The sequence below is a fragment of the Geotrypetes seraphini genome, chromosome 11, assembly GCF_902459505.1.
Source record: "Geotrypetes seraphini chromosome 11, aGeoSer1.1, whole genome shotgun sequence".
Lineage (NCBI taxonomy): Eukaryota > Metazoa > Chordata > Amphibia > Gymnophiona > Dermophiidae > Geotrypetes > Geotrypetes seraphini.
Window position 1 is genome coordinate 107,768,407 of NC_047094.1, and position 18,190 is coordinate 107,786,596.

The 18,190-nt window shown below is 45.1% G+C and overlaps 1 protein-coding gene across 4 annotated transcripts in view; it reads left to right on the forward strand.

The window, feature by feature from the left end:
- NFATC2 (nuclear factor of activated T cells 2) overlaps positions 1–18,190 on the forward strand; it is a 184,603-nt gene that overhangs the window by 97,805 nt on the left and 68,608 nt on the right. For all 4 annotated transcript variants that reach the window (XM_033914885.1, XM_033914883.1, XM_033914886.1 and 1 more), the window contains exon 7: positions 10,190–10,245. In XM_033914885.1, coding sequence (XP_033770776.1) covers positions 10,190–10,245 — 56 coding nt within the window. The remainder of the gene's footprint in view (positions 1–10,189; positions 10,246–18,190) is intronic.

Genomic DNA, 18,190 nt, shown 5'->3' on the forward strand with positions numbered 1-18,190 from the left:
ATAGGTAAAATGGTAATATATAGAAATAAAACAAAGGAAATAAGGTCATGCCTTTTTTTTATTGGACTAATGCATTGAGTTAGTCCAATAAAAAAGGGTATTACCTTATTTCCTTTGCTATTTTATTTTATTTCTATATATTACCTTAGAAAAGACATTCAAATTGGAATTCAGACTTCCAGTTTGGGACATCTCAAGTTCAACTACTTTGTTTCCCCGAAAATAAGACACTGTCATTAATTTTGGGTCCAAAAAACGTACTAGGGCTTATTTTCGGGGATGTCTTATATTTTTGTGTATACAACGATCAGCTCTCACCCATACCCTTGTGCAGCATCTTTCTATCCCTCCCTCCCATCCCCCCCATGCAGCAGAACCCCGAAAGCAATTTCATTGCGTTGCGTTAGATCTAATCTAAGCATTGTTCTTGTATGCCACATCTTCCCTATAAAATAGAGCTTTAAATGGTTAACAAATAAACAAATTACAGATATCCTTAAACAAACTGAATTTCAGATATCATAACATTTCTGAAATAAATAAAAGTCTTGATATCTTTGTGGAACAGATAATACGAAGCCATTACCCCCGTGCAGCAGAACCCCGATGACCCTCCCACCGCGAGGCCGCCATACCTCCCATTCCAAACAGCAACGGCAGCAGCACTGAACAGGCTTCTTTGCAGCCTTCCCAGCCGGGGCCTTCCCTGTGCCACGTCACTGATGACATTGTCAGTGATGGGGGAGAGTGAAGGCCATGAAACAGTCTGTTCGGTGCTAATCTAATCTAATCTAATCTAATCCTTAGGTTTGTATACCGCATCATCTCCACGTTCGTAGAGCTCGACGCGGTTTACAGTAGGAGAAATAGGAAGGAACTACAACAGAGGGTTAGAGGTAGAAGTGTGAAGAAAATTTAGAGGACTTGGGATGCCAAGATATAAGAGTTTCCTTGATTCCTAAATTGGAGGGAGACTTACATTTTTTGAGAAAAGCCAGGTTTTCAGATGTTTGCGGAAAACTTGGAGAGAGCTCAAGTTCTGAAGAGGGGAGGTTAGGTTGTTCCAGAGCTCAGTGATTTTGAAGTGGAGGGAGGTCCCTAGCTTTCCTGTGTGGGAAATGCCTTTTAGCGAGGGGAAGGATAGTTTTAATTTGTGGGAGGATCTGGTAGTATTAGGGTTTGAGGAATTCCAAGAAAGAGGGATAAAGGGAGGGAGGATACCATATAGGATTTTGAAAGTTAAACAGGCGCATTTATAGTGGACCCTGGCGATTATCTGAAGCCAGTGGAGCTTGGCCAGGAGCGGGGAGACATGGTCAAATTTACTTTTGGCGAAGATGAGCTTGGCCGCGGCATTCTGAATCCGTTGGAGTCTGTGGAGGTTTTTCTTAGTTAGGCTTAAGTAGATAGAGTTGCAATAGTCCAGTCTGGAGAGGATGATGGATTGGACAAGGAGGGTAAAACGGTGCTGCCACCGTTGCTGTTTGGAACGGAGGTATATCGGCCTCACGGTGGAAGGGTTGGTGGGGTTCTGCTGCACGGGATGGAAAAATGCTGCATAAGGGGGGGGGGAGGAGAAAGCACTGTCGCCAGCGAATCGGGGAGTGTTGGGGACATTCAGGAGGGGTTTCGGGGGTCGATTCAACTAGGGCTTATTTTTAGGGTAGGGCTTATATTAGGACCTACCCCGAAAATCATGCTAGGGCTTATTTTCGGGGAAACACGGTACAGTTTATAGTTTTATTATTCTTTTATACCGCCTAACTATACTGCCATAGGGTCTGGGATGTTTATGCACTAAATACATTGGTTACATGCAGCAAAATCATCCATTGTACAATCAAAAACACAGTGCTTTATAGTCTCTCGAGACTATGACGGGAGCTCATGGCAGCCATTTCCTATTTAATGTTACCAACGCGAGCAACAACCCACAACCTGCTGCTCGCGCCAGCATCAGCTCTTCCTCTGACATCACTTCTTGGACCAGCACCTAGGAAATGGCATCGGAGGAAGAGCCGACGCTGGCGCGAGCAGCAGGTTGAGGGTTACTGCTCGCATTGGAAACGTTAAAGAGGTATGGAGGAAGGGATGGGGTGGGGTGGTAAAGAGGGTGGGGGAGGGGCGACCACGGCCCCAGGTGCCTCTCACACTCACTACGCCACTGGCTGTAGATATCCTGGGTAACAGGTGTCAATCCCAATGTCAATATTTTTGGACATAGACATGCCCTCCCCTTCTAAAACAGGGAATGTGTGCTTATTTTGTAGGCCCGTCCTAGTCCTGTTCAAACCACACACCCTTTCCTAAAGCACATGGTAGAGTCAGTGGCATAGCAAGGATGGGTGGCACCAGAGGCAGTAGCACCTGACATCACTTCGCCATGAACCCCCCCCACTCTTCCCCCGACACTTGAGCGTCCCCCCATTCTTCCCACTGCTTAAGCACCCCCCACCCCCGCATATCTCTTGAAATGTTCGTCAACATGAACACTATCTTTCACCTGCACCTCGCACCTGCCTCAGCACCCATCTGACATCACATCCTGGTCCCACGACCAGGAAGTGATGGAGAGGAGCTGAGGCTGACGCGAGCAGCGAGTAGAAGATGTTGCTTACGCCAGTGAACATTTAAAGAAGTGTGGGGGCTGGGGGTGGAGAGGAGGAGATGCACTGGAGCTGGTGCCCCCCCCCCCTCCACACACACACAGACAGCACCTGGGGCAGTCCCTCCCCCACTGTATAGAGTTCTTGACATGTACTGTATATACCAGCTTTGTAAAATCGAGATATAGACATTTATGCAATATAAACCTCTAAATCAGGGGTGTCCAACTTGCGGCTCCGTGAAGTACTTTGTGCGGCCCCGGTCGAGGGCGATGCAGTGCTGTCCTCTGCTGCCCCCGGGTGTTTACCATCTTGCCAGCTCCCTCCTCTGTCTTGCTGCAGCGTTTGTGCGGCCCCAGAAAATTTTTTTTCAGCCAGTGCGGTCCAGGGAAGCCAAAAGGTTGGACATCCCTGCTCTAAATGCTGATTTATGCATATCTAAAACGCAAATAGCACTTCTAAAATAAGCACTTATATATCATAAACACACAATGTAGATATTTTTTCATGCTTTGGCATTAAAAATGATTGGAATGGTATAATGGTTTTTTAGTATCCAAACTCAGACGTAGTGAAAAATCCAAAATTGAACAGTTTTTTAGACCATGTTGCTATCGTTTTGTTATTCAATTACTGTTTAACTCTTTTTATTTAAAGTTACTTTTGCCATACAGAAGAATCACGATCTCCCATGGATCTGTGCTAACTCTGTGAAATGTCAGATCTGGAATTGATCTAGGGGATGAATGACTAATCCATTGGTTTTCTGAGACGCTGACGTATTTCTTGGCATTTGTGACTGCTAGACATTTCATACATACCCAGCGCGCTGTTACTAGCCAGAAATGGCCACTAATGAAGCATAACTTAATATAACTGGCAGCCACTGTGCAGAAGAATAATAGAATTCAAACACTGTTGTGGTATGGTGGCTCTGGTCTCTTCTGGGACCTCCAGACACTTCCGGTTACTTCTGGTCTCTCCAGGCACGTTGATCACATCAATTCTCTTGGGCCACTTCCGGTCCCTCCTCCCCTTCAAGCCCGATTTCCTCTTGACTTTGAGTAACATGTAGATGATATGCAAATGAGGATTTCTTCGCTTGGTGTCCTGGGTCTGGCCTAAACCCAGCTGGTTTTAGCACACCTCTTCACCTAGCACCCTGTTTAGGTGATTCTCGGGGACAGGACGTATACCCCGTCACAACTATGCAGAATGAAAGTTTCCAGGTTTATTATTTTCTTGATATACCGTCCATCAAAATATATCTAGATGGTTTACAGTCAATAAAAAAATTTAAATTTAAAAGTAAATGTTAAAAGAGAGAAAAAAAAAACCCATCACAAAACTTTGTGAGGTGAGGAGGTTACAGAACTTAAGACTGACTTCATAGGGGGGGAAGGTACAAGAGGTGGCAAAAAATACATTGAGATTTTTTAAAAAAGTGAAAGAGAGGGATGGATAGGGCATTAGGGGCTAGTTTGCCTCTAGAGAGGCCTTTGGCGTTAAAAGCCTGAAGTGAAAAGTATTTCAGGGAAAGCAGAAGGGATCCTAGATTAGATTTCGTAGGCATCCTTGAATAAGAAAGTTTTCAGTTTTGTCTTGAATAATGGAAGAGAGGACCTTGGGAACATTAAAGTCATCATTTTCAACTTTAACAAAAAAAAAACCCCACACATTGGGATAATTCATAGTGAGTCAGGTAAATCGATTCCAGCTGAACAAACCAAGGCTAGATTACCGGGTGTCGCAGATGACTGTACTGCTTGGCATAGGAAGTGCATTGAGTAGCCCAAGAATTCTCAGTCTGGAAGCCAAGCATGGTGAGGAACTAGGGTTACCAGACGCCTGGGAAAACCCAGACATGGCCTCTTTTTAGAGGATTGCCCAGGTGCCCAGAGGGATTTCCGAAACCCAGCAGTTTGTCCGGATTATAGAAGTTTTGCAAGTTCCGGCCGCATCTGAAGGGCCTCTGAGCATGCACGGGTGATGTCTCACGCATCCGCGCATGCTCCAGGCCCTCCAGACACGGCCTCGCAAAGAGAGGAAGCTTTCTGGGGCAGGGCTGGAGGGCATATTGGGGTGGGACTGAAGGCGGAAGAGGGTGAGGTTATGTGCTCGGGTTTTTTGTTTCAAATATGGTAACCCTAGCTGGGGGTGGGAATATCTAGGAGAAGGAGACAAGCAGCTCTTTTGTTCTCGAAGTCCAGGTGCTTCATCACCGAAAGCTTTTAAGTATTACACCTAGAACACAAGGTGGCATTTTGCCATACAGATCAACCTAGAAAGAAAACCACTTTTATTACATTTATGTAGGGCACAATTTGCAAGGGAGTTTCAAATGCCACTGCTAAGGACATAAAAGCCAAAGTAAATATGTGCAGTCTATTGCTCGTATCTGCAGTGCTAGAAAATTAAAGCTTCAACAGTCAGTGGCATGTACAGTTTGATATTTAAGAAGAAAGGTTAGTGTATGAACTACAAAACATTCATCTTTCACAGGATCACATTGTTTCAAGGACCGACAGTCAGGTGTGCACTCGGGGAAATGTGTAGCTTTCATGGGTTTTATGCAGCTAGTGAGAATGTCTATCCTTGGTACAGTGCAATGGAAACCTACTTGTTTGCTTAGCATAATCTTGTGCTCTCAACACCTATAGTATGTAATATAATATCAATTATATTGTACTTGCTTGAACAACTCTATGTACATATGAGAGCGATACATTTTTAGAGCATCATTGGGCTCCTTTAACTGAATTTTAGCTGGCTAAATTAAGCCAGTTTTTAGCTGCAAACTAGCTACAGTATATACTCGAATATAAGTCAATCCAAATATAAACCGAGACCCCCATTTCCCCCCCCCAAAAGGAGGAAAAATGGTTGACTCATTTATAAGACGAGTGGCTTAATATTCAAGTGTCCTGCCCTGCCAGGATCTGCACCCAGCGCCCTCTCTACCAGGCACTGCACCCAGCCACCTTCCCTCCTTCCCCTGTCAGGCTCTGCACCGAAACCCCTTTACTCCTTCCCCTGTCAGGCTCTGCACCGAGCCCCCTCCCTGCCAGGCACTGCACCCAACCCGGTTCTCCCTTCCCTCTCTGCCCTGCCAGGCTCTCCACGCTGTCCCCCTTCCCTCCCAGGCTCTGCACCCTGTTCCCCTTGCCACAGCCATTCAGGATGCCACTCATTGCCGAGCAGCAGCACGGGAAGCACGCTTCTGTTCAGTACAGTTGAACCACCAGAACGCGCAGCAGCTCAGCAGCAGGCAGGAGTATGGAAAGCTTGCTCCTGCCCGCTATACCTCTGGACCACCTGGGATTCTGGGTACGCAGCGGCATGCAGGATATCGGTAGAAAGGAGGTAGAATGGACAGGGCAGGGAGGTGAGACAGGGTACAGAGGCTGGCGGCCTGGTAGAGGCCTGCAACAAGGGAGAGGGGTTGCTGGCCCGAATATAAACTGAGACCCCGGCAATTTTTGGGCCCAAAAATCTCAGTTTATATTTGAGTATATACAGTAAATGCGTTGCTGCTAAAAGTAGGTTTACATCAAACTGGACAAAAATTGGCTAGATAGATTTAATCCTGTAACTGGCACGCCTACGATTAGTCATCCAGGTTGGCCATCTTGTGCAAAAATCCCAGCCTTCTGTGGTAGCCATTCAGCCATCCTGTTTATTTAGGCATTTAAGGTTAGCCACTGGGGACCTGATTCTAAAAATGGCACCTAGCGGAGCTGCTCAGCTCAATTGTCAATCGACCACTAGGCACCATTTATAGAATCCCACCTAGCGGTGCCTAGGTATCGTTAGGCATCCTGGAGGTAGGCGCCGGTATAGTAGGCCAGGCTTTACCAGGTCTTAATTTACTGGCGCCTAACTCGGTTGCCTAGTGATGCCTAAGTCAACCATGCCTGTTCGCCCCTAAGCGTGCCTACTTTTCAGGTAGGCAGCATTAGATGTCAGAAAGCGCCTCAACTTAGGCGTTTCTAAGCACTGTGTGGAATTCCGAACCTAACTTTTAATTTTGTTTTTCTAATTATTCAATTAATTTCAATGGTGCAGTCAATTACCATGCCATTTAAGCTCATTGATTTAATTTAGGTTAGGCAAGGTTTGTATTGGGAGAGGGAAGGCCTGCCATCCTGAAGAAGCGGCTCTATTGGTAGGAAGGAGTGAGCTTCCCTCCTGCAGATTTTTCATTGGAAAGTACGGGGATGTTAGTGATTTCAGGGAGAGGAGTGTCAGTGATCTTGGGGGGGGGGTTGTCGGGGATCTTGGGGGGGTTGTCAGGGATCTCGAAGGGGTGTCAATGATGTTGGAGTATGTCGGGGGGTAAGGGATCTCGGCAGGTGTCAGTAGTGTTGGGGAAAGGGGTGTAGGTCTCTGAGGACAGGCTCTCTGTGGAGGGGGCCTGGGAGAGGATCAGTGGGTGGGAGGGGAGGGAGAGAGGAATTGTGATTCTCCCTACTGATTCAGCTGACCCTGGTAGGGGTATCCCAGATCAGCTGAGCCAGCAGGACTCCATAGAACCAGCTCAGTTGTTCGGGATTCCCCTGCCTTGATCAGCTGACGGCAAGCCTTTCAGACAAGGTAGTTGGGTGCCACATCCGAAGAGATTTCTTTTATGCGTTTTTCATGTGAATGTCTTTATACTGGAGAATGTTCAAAAAAGATAGACGGACTAGGGACCAAAACATCTAGATAGGTCATCCTCAAAAGATAGACATCCTGCTGTTTTGAGAAAGGGGTTTTTCTGTATTGCATTTCTGGACGTTTTTCCTAAGACATCCAAGCTCAAACTTAGGAAGGTCGCTCCTGACGTGGTTCACCGCTGGACCACCAGGGATTCTAAAGGTATGTGGGGGAGGTGGGAGGGAGGTAAAAATTCTTAGAATCGGCTGAGACAGGAGGTGAGAGGTATCCCTGCTTTCCTGGCCCATCACTGGCCCACCAGGGATTTAAAAGGTACACCGGGAGGGGGAGGGAGGTAAAAGTTATTAGAGTCAGCCAGGACAGGAGATGGAAGGAATCCCTCCTGTCCTGGCCCACCACTGAACCACCAGGTCTCACAGCAGGCCTGGCAGGGGCCTGCAACAGGTTTGGGATTGGGATGGTCAGCACTAACCCGAATATAAACTGAAACCCCCTTTTTTTTAACCCCAAAATCTTGGTTTTTATTCGAGTATATATGGTAGTGCAGATGTAACCTGCTGCAAGTGCCAGCAAATACACATGCACTGCTGTAAGTATTGTAGAAAAGGCTCCCCATGAGCAGTCGTTTTTCTGAAAGACCGCTGCAATTGAACGCATTCCACCCTAGATGTCCTAATTCCAGTCTCTGGTTCTGTTTAGTGCGACCAAAGTTGCTTGCGCTAATCTGTGCACCTTTCCAATTTGCACACACAACTTAATTGTTTAGCAAGTCAGTCGGCATCGATTGTTGCCAATTAACAATAGTTGGCACTAATTAGAATTTATGCACACAGATTTCTAAGAAAGTGGGTGTGCATAAATTCTAATGCGTGGATCTCAAAAGGGGGCGTGACCAGGGAAGAAGTTTGGTCAGGTCGTAGGCAGTTTTAAAAGTTAGAACGTACTGTTATAGAATATGCCCGATCCATGCACAATTTAGGCACAGGTATTTAAGCCTGGGTTTCATTGCCATAAACAGCTGTGCCTAAATGTTAGTTGTGCAGATGGGTGTTATACATGGGGAGAGTGTGGCGCAGTGGTTAAAGCTACAGCCTCAGCGCCCTTGAATAAATAAATTGAAAAATTGAATAAATAAATAGTGTGAAAAGCTTCAGCCTCTGATAACCAGAGCTGGTATTGTGATGTCATAATGCGTCATTCCACCAATGCCTAAGAGCCAACCTCATCAGTGATGTCACAATGGCTTTATTGTCCTGTACTTGACTTACTTTTACTACATTTTGATTTCTAGAGTGCCGCAGTGGTTAAAGCTACAGCCTCAGCACCCTGAGGTTCTGGGTTCAAACCCACGCTTCTCCTTGTGACCCTGGGCAAGTCACTTAATCCCCCCCTTGCCCCCCAGGTACATTAGATAGAGTGTGAGCCCACTGGGACAGACAGGGAAAATGCTTGAGTACCTGAATAAATTCATGTAAACCGTTCTGAGCTCCCTCGGGAGAATGGTATAGAAAATGAAATAAATAAATGAAATGAATAGATTCTATAAACTGTACCTAACTCCGGAGGCAGTTTAAAGACTCGTGCCGAGCGTCATCCTTTTCAGTGCTGACTTTGTAGGCAACATATGTAGAATTTATCCCCAAGTGTATTATTGATGCAATTTGCCTCATACATCGTATCAAACTGAAAAATCAGAATTTACGTATATTATTGAATTATGAAATGAAATTCCTTTGTGATTGACCATCATTGAAGTTTTGCTTTTCGATCCATCTTGACTAGAACATATTGAGAGATGGTTTTATTTATAAGAAATAAGTTTTGTCACAAGCCCTAAAGGGGAGAGAGTGGCCTAGTGGTCAGAGCTGCTGCCTCAGCACCCCGAGGTTTTAAGTTTGATCCCAGCCTGCTCCTTGTAACTCTGGGCAAGACCCTTAATTCTCCATTGCCCCAGGTACTTCAGTTAGATTGTACCCCTGCGGGACAGAGCGGGAAAAATACGTAAGAGAACCTAATTACTATTCAGTGTAATTGTAAACCGCTTTAGGTGACTATCTTTATGAAAAGGCAATTAATAAATCCATATAAATAAATAAACTTTGCTGCTGCAAAAGGCGGGGATAATTTTGTTATGTAGATTCTTAATTGATGCCAAAGATCACAGTTCAAATATGAAAAAAGGGGCAAGTTACAGACAATGTAACAAGAGTGATAAAGTGCATATGTTGAAATAAGAAAAAAATCACTCCATGGGCCTATTCAAAGTATGATATGGATGATATAACAAAGTTCACAGGCTTGCTCAGAATCATGGAGGGGAAAACTGGGGCGAACCTTTCAAAGCAGTCAAGCCGCGCTATATGCGCTTCTCTGTGTGAGACAGCAGTCCTTGTGGAATCTCTCTATACCCATCGCATGAGCGTTTTTTCAACTTTTCCTGTGTGTTCCCTGAGGCAGGATCGAAACGTGCATGTCGGAACCCGCAAGCTAAGTTTGCCTAGTTCTTTGACTAAAAGTTTAGTAAACCGTAGTTTTTTTCACAACATAAAAAAACATATATGAAATGATATAACGTCTTGTTTACTTTCCATGCGATGATTGGGCTGTGAGGTGGTTTTTCCTGGGGTTCACCCCAGTTTTCCCCTCCATGATTCTGAGCAAGTCTGTGAACTTTGTTATATCATCCATATAATACTTTGAATAGGCCCATGGAGTGATTTTTTTTCTTATTTCAAAGATCACAGTTCAGCAGTTTTTATGTAAGCAGCTGAATTGTCCATGTGTGCAACTCGATCGTTCTTCGTTTGCTGATACAAATGTTGTCATGTGCAGTATATGGAGTTTTCAAAGGAAAGTAAAAATACACCTTCATTAGGAAAGCACAGAAATGGATATAATATACTAATATGTAAATGCTATTACTTTAGATGGTCAGCAGATCTGGGAGATGGAGGCAACGGTGGACAAAGATAAGAGCCAGCCTGTAAGTAGAGCCTGCAAGCTAATATACACTTGGACCCTTAGGAGTTAAATTTAGCGCTACCGTCTGTTTCACATCTGCCTGATTTCCTGTTCCCTCTCCAGTTTTTTAACCCATCAGGGAAGACTGCATCTACTGCAGCTCTTGGAGCCGGATTTCCTAAGGCCTTTCTCTTCTCAGTGTTTACGAGCCATACGTTTCTAACACTTGACCTCTGTTTTATGCAGTGTGGCCTTTTGTAATTTTCCTGCTTCTCACTGTAAAACCGGTGCTATTTGAGAGGGGATCCTGGCAGAGAACAAACACCTCAGCACTAGACAGTATCCAGAGTATTGGCCAGTATTGGCGGAATTCACTTGTGCAGTAAGGCAGGACACATGAACTTTGCACTATCACGACCGGTTTATATTTATAATAAGTTGGCAACACTTACAAGTAAATTCTAACAAGTAAATTATCTGGGTAATTCCTGCCAAGCAAGTACAATCAATATTTTTTTTTTTAAAAAAAAAAGGTCACAATACAAAGAGTAAAGAAACAGCTACTAGTTTCCTGATTCTCGTATCTTAGATGTGTCAAAATTGGCACGTAACTTGATCTCTGCATGGTTAGAAGCACACAGAGGGGGTATTTCTAGAAACCAGTTATGCAGACAAACAGAAAGGCAAGGGAGTTGTCTTTTCAACCAACAATCGAGTCTTTATTGAAAACAAGTGGTCCCAAGCAGGATCCCAGTTTCGGCGTGTAACAAACGCCTTCTTCAGGGGACACTTAGCTAGTAGTCACTGAGTACAACACGCTCTTTAGTGAACAAACGGCAGCTTTGGATTGCTAGAGCGCTGTCATTTGTTCACTAAAGAGCGTGTTGTACTCAGTGACTACTAGCCAAGTGTCCCCTGAGGAAGGCGTTTGTTACACGCCGAAACTGAGATCCTGCTTGGGACCACTTGTTTTCAATAAAGACTCGATCGTTGGTTGAAAAGGCACCTCCCTTGCCTTCCTGTTTGTCTGCATATATCCCAAGGCGAGGCGTTCTTCTGTTTGCCTGTCTTGCTAGAAACCCGTTTTGCACATGAAGGACTAGATTTAGTAAATGACACTCGAAAGTCGCCGCAGAAAAAGATTGGCCCTCAATGCTAGTCTGTGATGGGCACGCAAAGATGAGCACCCATTATAAAACAGCATCGATTTCAGTGCCTAGATTCGGGCATCAAAATTTAGGCCTGCTGAAACCAGACACAATTCCCAACGCCTAATTTGAATGCCCATTCCTGGCATTCTTTAACACTGTGTGGAAATGGTAGGAACACCTTGATCTGCCCATATACCTCCCATGGTCACATCCCCTCTTCAGTTGCATGCTACTGGATTTGGACGCACATTGTTTTAGATGTGTCCCAGTTCCAAACTGCTGCTGATTGGCGCCCAATTATTGACACTAAGATCCATATTCTATAAACGGTGCCTTAACTTAGGCGCCAGTAGTCGCTCTACCAGCAGCGGCGTGGTGAGGGGGGTGGTCATCCCAGTGCCTAACTTGATCTATAGAAGAGTACCTCTCAAAAGTTGATTTTCGTGGTCGCTTATCAAACTAGGTCGCTCCTACAAGTACGTGGTGGTGCAAACTGGCTCAGACTTCTACAGTAGGCGTGCTTAGAGGCAGAGTTTAGGAGGAGTCAAAATTTAATATGAATATATTATCAACTGCTCTCAAGCAAGGAACTGTATAATGTTCACCACTTTCAATCTAGGCATGATTTTGGTAGGATTCGTGCTGGTATTTTATAAAGACTACTGTAATAACTATATTCAATGGTCACTCTTCAATGAAGGCCCTCAAGAAAGTATTCAAAGGCAAGGAGGTAACACTCCAAACGAAGATCAGATTTGTCCACGCACTCAATTTCTCAGTGGTCAGTTACGGATGGAAAAACTGAACACTACGGAAATAAGACAGAAAGAAGTTTGACTCATTTGAACTTTGGTGCTGGAGAAGGATTTTAGGCGTGCCATGGACCACCAGATTAACAAACAAATCGATTCTGGAAGAGAATCAGTCAAAGCCCAAATGATGAAGTTGCGACTGTCTTATTTTGGTCACACCATCAGAAGAGAGAGATCACTGGAGAAGGACATCATGTTTTGGAAGATCAAAGGAACTAGGTGAAGAGGGCGACCTGCAATCAGATGGCTGGACACGTTGAAAACAACCATGAGGATGGCGCTAGAGGACCTTTCCGGTCTAGCACAAAACCGATTTCTTTTTAGATCCGCAATTCATCACGTCGCTAGGACTCCAGCACGAGTCGATGGCACCTAGCAATAACACCCTGGCACCCACTCACCCTCGCTACGTCACTGAATCGGGGCATGTGTGACACCTCTATTAATAGGACTTTGATGTTCTGTTAATCTCAATTTAAGTTTCCTAATAATGTGACCAATATACATCTTTTGCCAAGGACAAAGTAGAGCATAGACAACAAAGACAGATCCGCAGGTTGTAACATGTCACAAACTATGGGACTTCTTCATTGATAGCATTAAAGCACAGGTTTTACGGTTGCTACATGGACTATGGCCACCTACCATGCTCCTTGCTCTTACTGAAGGGTCCCTTAGCATGGCAGGGCTATGATGTTGACGAGCAGAACTGCAAAGTAATACAGTTCTCTCCTAATCTTTTTTTTCAATGAAAAGCTTTTATTGAAATACACTCCAAACAGTACAATTTCACAGGAAACGCAGGAACAAAGATACATAGAGCAAAATACCTCGCTCCAAAATAACAACAGAAACATGTGCAAGTCCCACAGACTAATAAGAGCAATCAAAAATACCCACCAAATCACAGCCCATACCCCCCCACCCACCCCCCTAGGGACAGAGCACAATACCAACATCTCTCAATAAGGTTGAGTAACAATCTATTCCAAACAGAAACCAAAACGTGAAAAGGAATATGGTTATGGGATCCCCCCAAGTATCGCCCATCCAGTCCTACTCCAAAACAAACCCAAAGCCCCTAGCCACCCCTACCACAAACCCCCACAGAAGCCCGAAAACTACGCCAGATATGAGCATAGCCATGTAATTTACCATGACGCAAAGCCGTTAAGTGATAAAGGTTCTGCCAATTTAGCAAGCGTTGCTCCACCAGGGCCCACGTGGGAGGGAGCGCCTGATTCCACAGAGAGGCAATGGCCAATCTAGCAGCAATGAATGCCAACTTACAAAATAAAGAGTCACCCCAAGCCAAATCCAATTGATGCCAAAACAACAAGGCGTGTCGCCAATCAGCCGGTATCTGGACATCTAAGATCCGGGACACCCGAACAAAAACCTCAGTCCAGAATCCACACACCTGCCCACACTGCCACCACATATGAAAGTATGTACCCACTTCCCCACAGCCCCTCCAACATAAGTCACTCGCACCTCCCTGCCAACGAGCCACAACCTGAGGGGTATAGTACCACCGAAAGAGGACCTTGTAATCATTCTCAATTAGCAAAGCAGCTATACCTGCCGAGGAGATCTCCGACCATATGTCACCCCAAGTGTCCCAGGGAATAGCTGAACCACAATCATCTTCCCAAGCCCTCATGTAGGGAAGGGGAGCCCCCCGACAATTAAGGCACCTATATACTGCAGAGAGAGCTCCCTTCCGAAGCACTGGACCCAATAGCAGCTCAAAGGGCATCTTACCACCCCTCAAGTCTCCCAGAAGACCCGAGGCCCTGATATAATGGAGAACCTGCAGGTAGGGGAACAAATCCCTTATCCCAAACCCATACTTGCCCCTGAGTTCCGTAAAGGGTCTAACACCGCCCAGAACCGGGTCCCACAACTGTCCCACACAAACTAAGCCCCGTGACTCCCAGTCTGCAAACACCCCCCCATCCCTTCCTGGTGGAAAGTCAGGATTGTGTCTCAACGGAGTATACCAGGAATGTCGCCTACTCCCCAATAAACAAGCTCTGGTCTGATTCCAGACCCTCAAAGAAGTCACTACCGAGGATACCCCCCTACCAGTCGCGCCCTACCAGGCACCCACGGCCGATGTAACAAAGGTACCCCCTCACTTAACCCTTGCTCAATTTCCACCCACGGTTTCGGCGTCTGCGTCTGCCATTCTAAAAGGGCGCGCAGCTGAGCAGCCTGATAATATTTCACCACATCCGGGACCCCCAACCCCCCGTCCCCTCTCCCCATACATAAGACCTTCCTACTCACCCTTGGCCATCGACCAGCCCAAATAAAATTAAAGATATGCCTTTGAACCCCCTCTAATATTTTTCTACTCACCCAAAGAGGCAATACCTGGAATAAGAACAACAAACGAGGCAGAATCATCATCTTCACAATGGCCACCCGGTCCAACCAAGAGAAATACAGATCTTTCCAATTAAGCAAATCTTGGCGAATGCGACGAAAGAGCGGAGGAAAGTTGAGGTCATATAACTCCACTCCCGGCGGTCCAAAATAAACCCCGAGATATCGCAGAGAACGCTGAACCCACCGAAATGGATACCGGTCGCGGAGATAGGAAACCCGGTCAGCAGGCAAGTTAATGTTGAGGAGCTCCGATTTACCAACATTGACCCGAAATCCAGTTCTCTCCTAATCTGAGGCTTTTTTCCTCCTTCTAGTTTATAGCGGTACAACTGCACTAGAGGTGTTTATTAAACATAGTGGAGTTGTTTGGTATTTTATAAAGATACATAGGCACCTTACTTGTCCTATTGATCTGCACACCAAACTATAAAATTACCCATACAACATACAGATTTCTATCAAAATTTAGAGGAAATGCTCCCAGGGATGTGTTTAGGTCTGTGTGAAAGAAATAACACACGTAGATTTGAAAATGGTCAGGAAAACAGACTAAATCAATCCTCCTCAATCAGACACAGAAGAACCCATTCACTATTCTATTACCCACCATCCAATAATGTCAAACGAAAAAAAACTCTATGACAACCTAATAGCCTCCAAAGCAGCTAAGTTGGACAAACAACTCACCACTCTGTTATCTTCATCCACAGATTACAAAACCTTCAAGAAAGAAATTAAAACCAGACTCTTCAAAAAACATGTTAAACCTATCCAGCACAACAATCCTAACCCAACATCCAGCACTCTATAAACCCTTAGTACTCTCTAATTTTTTTTTCTAATTACCAAACATTATCTAAAACCCATAATTATCCCTTAAAATTTTATCTCATCGTTTATTCTATTACCTCAAAGTTGAAATGTAATTCTTGTTTTTAGTTTGGATGTAATCCGCCTTGAACTGCAAGGTAATGGCGGAATAGAAATCACTAATGTAATGTAATGAAAACCTATTAAAACCGAAAAGAAACTGCAGAGAAAATGTGCAAGGTTCAAGAACTTTTGTTTAATTCAATAAAATATTGTTTTCCAAAAAATTGGTTCTCGTTTACAAGAAGACAGGACCCGGCACGACAATACACAGCATCAACCACATCTCACACCTTTACTCATTATATTTTCCAGTAGGACCCCTGAGGAAGGAGTGTTATTTCGAAACACGGACCATGTCGGGTCCTGAATTCTTCGAAACACGGATCATGTCGGGTCCTGAATTCTTGTAAATGAGAACCTTATTTTTGGGAACACAAAGCACAGAAGACCCGTTTCAGAATTTTGAGTTCACACCAGGTGAAGTTTACAGTGAACTGGCAAGACTCAAGGTGAACAAAGCCATGGGACCAGACAATTTGCACCCAAGAGTGCTCAGAGAATTGAGCGATGTCCTGGCGAAACCGTTGGCTGAGCTATTCAATTTCTCCCTAAGTAAGGGGAAAGTTCCCCTGGACTGAAAATTAGCTAATGTCGTTCCTCTGCATAAAAAGGGTTGCAGGGCAGAGGCTGCGAATTATAGACCGGTGAGTCTCACATCAATAGTGTGCAAACTCATGGAAACACTAATTAAAAGCAAATTGGACACGATCTTGAATGAAGGGAATCTTCGGGATCCCAGTCAGCATGGATTCACCAAGGGTAGGTCCTGCCAATCCAATCTCATCAGCTTCTTTGACTGGGTAACAAGAAAGTTGGACTTGGGAGAGTCTTTGGACGTCGTGTACCTGGACTTCAGTAAAGCTTTTGACAGTGTCCCACACCGCAGGCTGCTAAGCAAGATGGAATCGATGGGGTTAGGAGAGACACTAACTGCATGGGTCAATGATTGGCTGAGTGGCAGACTTCAGAGGGTGGTGGTTAATGGTACCCTCTCTAAAACATCGGAGGTGACCAGTGGAGTGCCGCAGGGCTCGGTCCTGGGTCCACTCCTTTTCAACATATTCATAGGGGATCTGACTCAAGGGCTTCAAGGTAAAATAACACTATTCGCCGATGACGCCAAACTATGTAATATAGTAAGTGAATGCAGTTTACAGAATTATATGGCGCAGGACCTGCTTACATTGGAAAGTTGGTCCTCAACCTGGCAGCTAGGCTTCAATGCTAAGAAATGTAAGGTCATGCACCTCGGAAGCGGAAATCCATGCAGGACGTACTTCTTGAACGGAGAAACTTTAACTAGGACTTCAGCAGAACGAGATTTAGGAGTAATCATCAGTGCAGACATGAAAACTGCCAATCAAGTGGAGAAGGCTTCATCTAAGGCAAGGCAGATATTGGGTTGTATCAATAGAAGTTTCGTCAGCCGAAAACCTGAAGTCATAATTCCGTTGTACAGGGCCATGGTGAGACCTCATCTGGAGTACTGTGTGCAATTCTGGAGGCCACATTACAGTAAAGATGTGCGCAGAATTGAATCGGTTACACCTATCTTTAAAAAGGGGTCAAGAGGAGACCCGGGAAACTATAGGCCGGTAAGTTTGACATCGGTTCCGGGCAAGATGGTGGAAGCACTGATAAAGGACAGCATCTGTGAGCACATCGAAAAAAATGGGCTGATGAAAGCGAGCCAACATGGCTTCTGCAAGGGAAGATCGTGCCAAACAAACTTACTGCACTTCTTTGAGGGGGTAAACAGCCAGTTGGACAAAGGGGAACCTGTAGACATCATTTACCTTGACTTCCAAAAGGCCTTTGACAAGGTACCCCATGAGCGGCTACTTAGGAAGCTGTGGAACCACGGGGTGGAAGGGGACGTACACAGATGGATCAAACACTGGTTGGCAGGCAGGAGACAGAGGGTTGGAGTGAAGGGTCACTACTCGGGCTGGAGGAAAGTCACGAGCGGAGTTCCGCAGGGGTCTGTACTTGGACCGCTGCTGTTCAATATATTTATAAATGACCTGGAAACGGGGACAAATTGTGAAGTTATAAAATTTGCGGACGACACTAAACTCTGTAGAAGGGTTAGAACTACGGAAGAGTGTGAGGACCTACAAAGGGACCTAAACAAACTGGAGGAGTGGGCGAATAAATGGCAGATGAAATTCAATGTAGGGAAATGCAAAGTCATGCATATAGGGAGAAAAAACCCGATGTTCAGCTACCAAATGGGGGGATTAGTATTAGAGGAAAGTAACCTTGAAAGAGATTTGGGTGTACTGGTGGATACAACAATGAAGTCAACGGCGCAATGCGCAGCAGCCGCGAAGAAGGCAAACAGAATGTTGGGTATTATTAAAAATGGTATTACGACCAGAACAAAAGAAGTCATCCTGCCGTTGTATCGGGCAATGGTGCGCCCGCACCTGGAGTACTGTGTTCAGTATTGGTCACCTTACCTTAAGAAGGATATGGCAATACTTGAGAGGGTCCAGAGGAGAGCGACACGAATGATTAAGGGCATGGAAAACCTTTCATACACTGAAAGATTGGAGAGGCTGGAGCTCTTCTCCCTGGAAAAGCGGAGACTCAGAGGACACATGATAGAAACCTACAAGATCATGAAGGGCATAGAGAAAGTAGAGAGAGATAGATTCTTCAAATTTTCAAAACA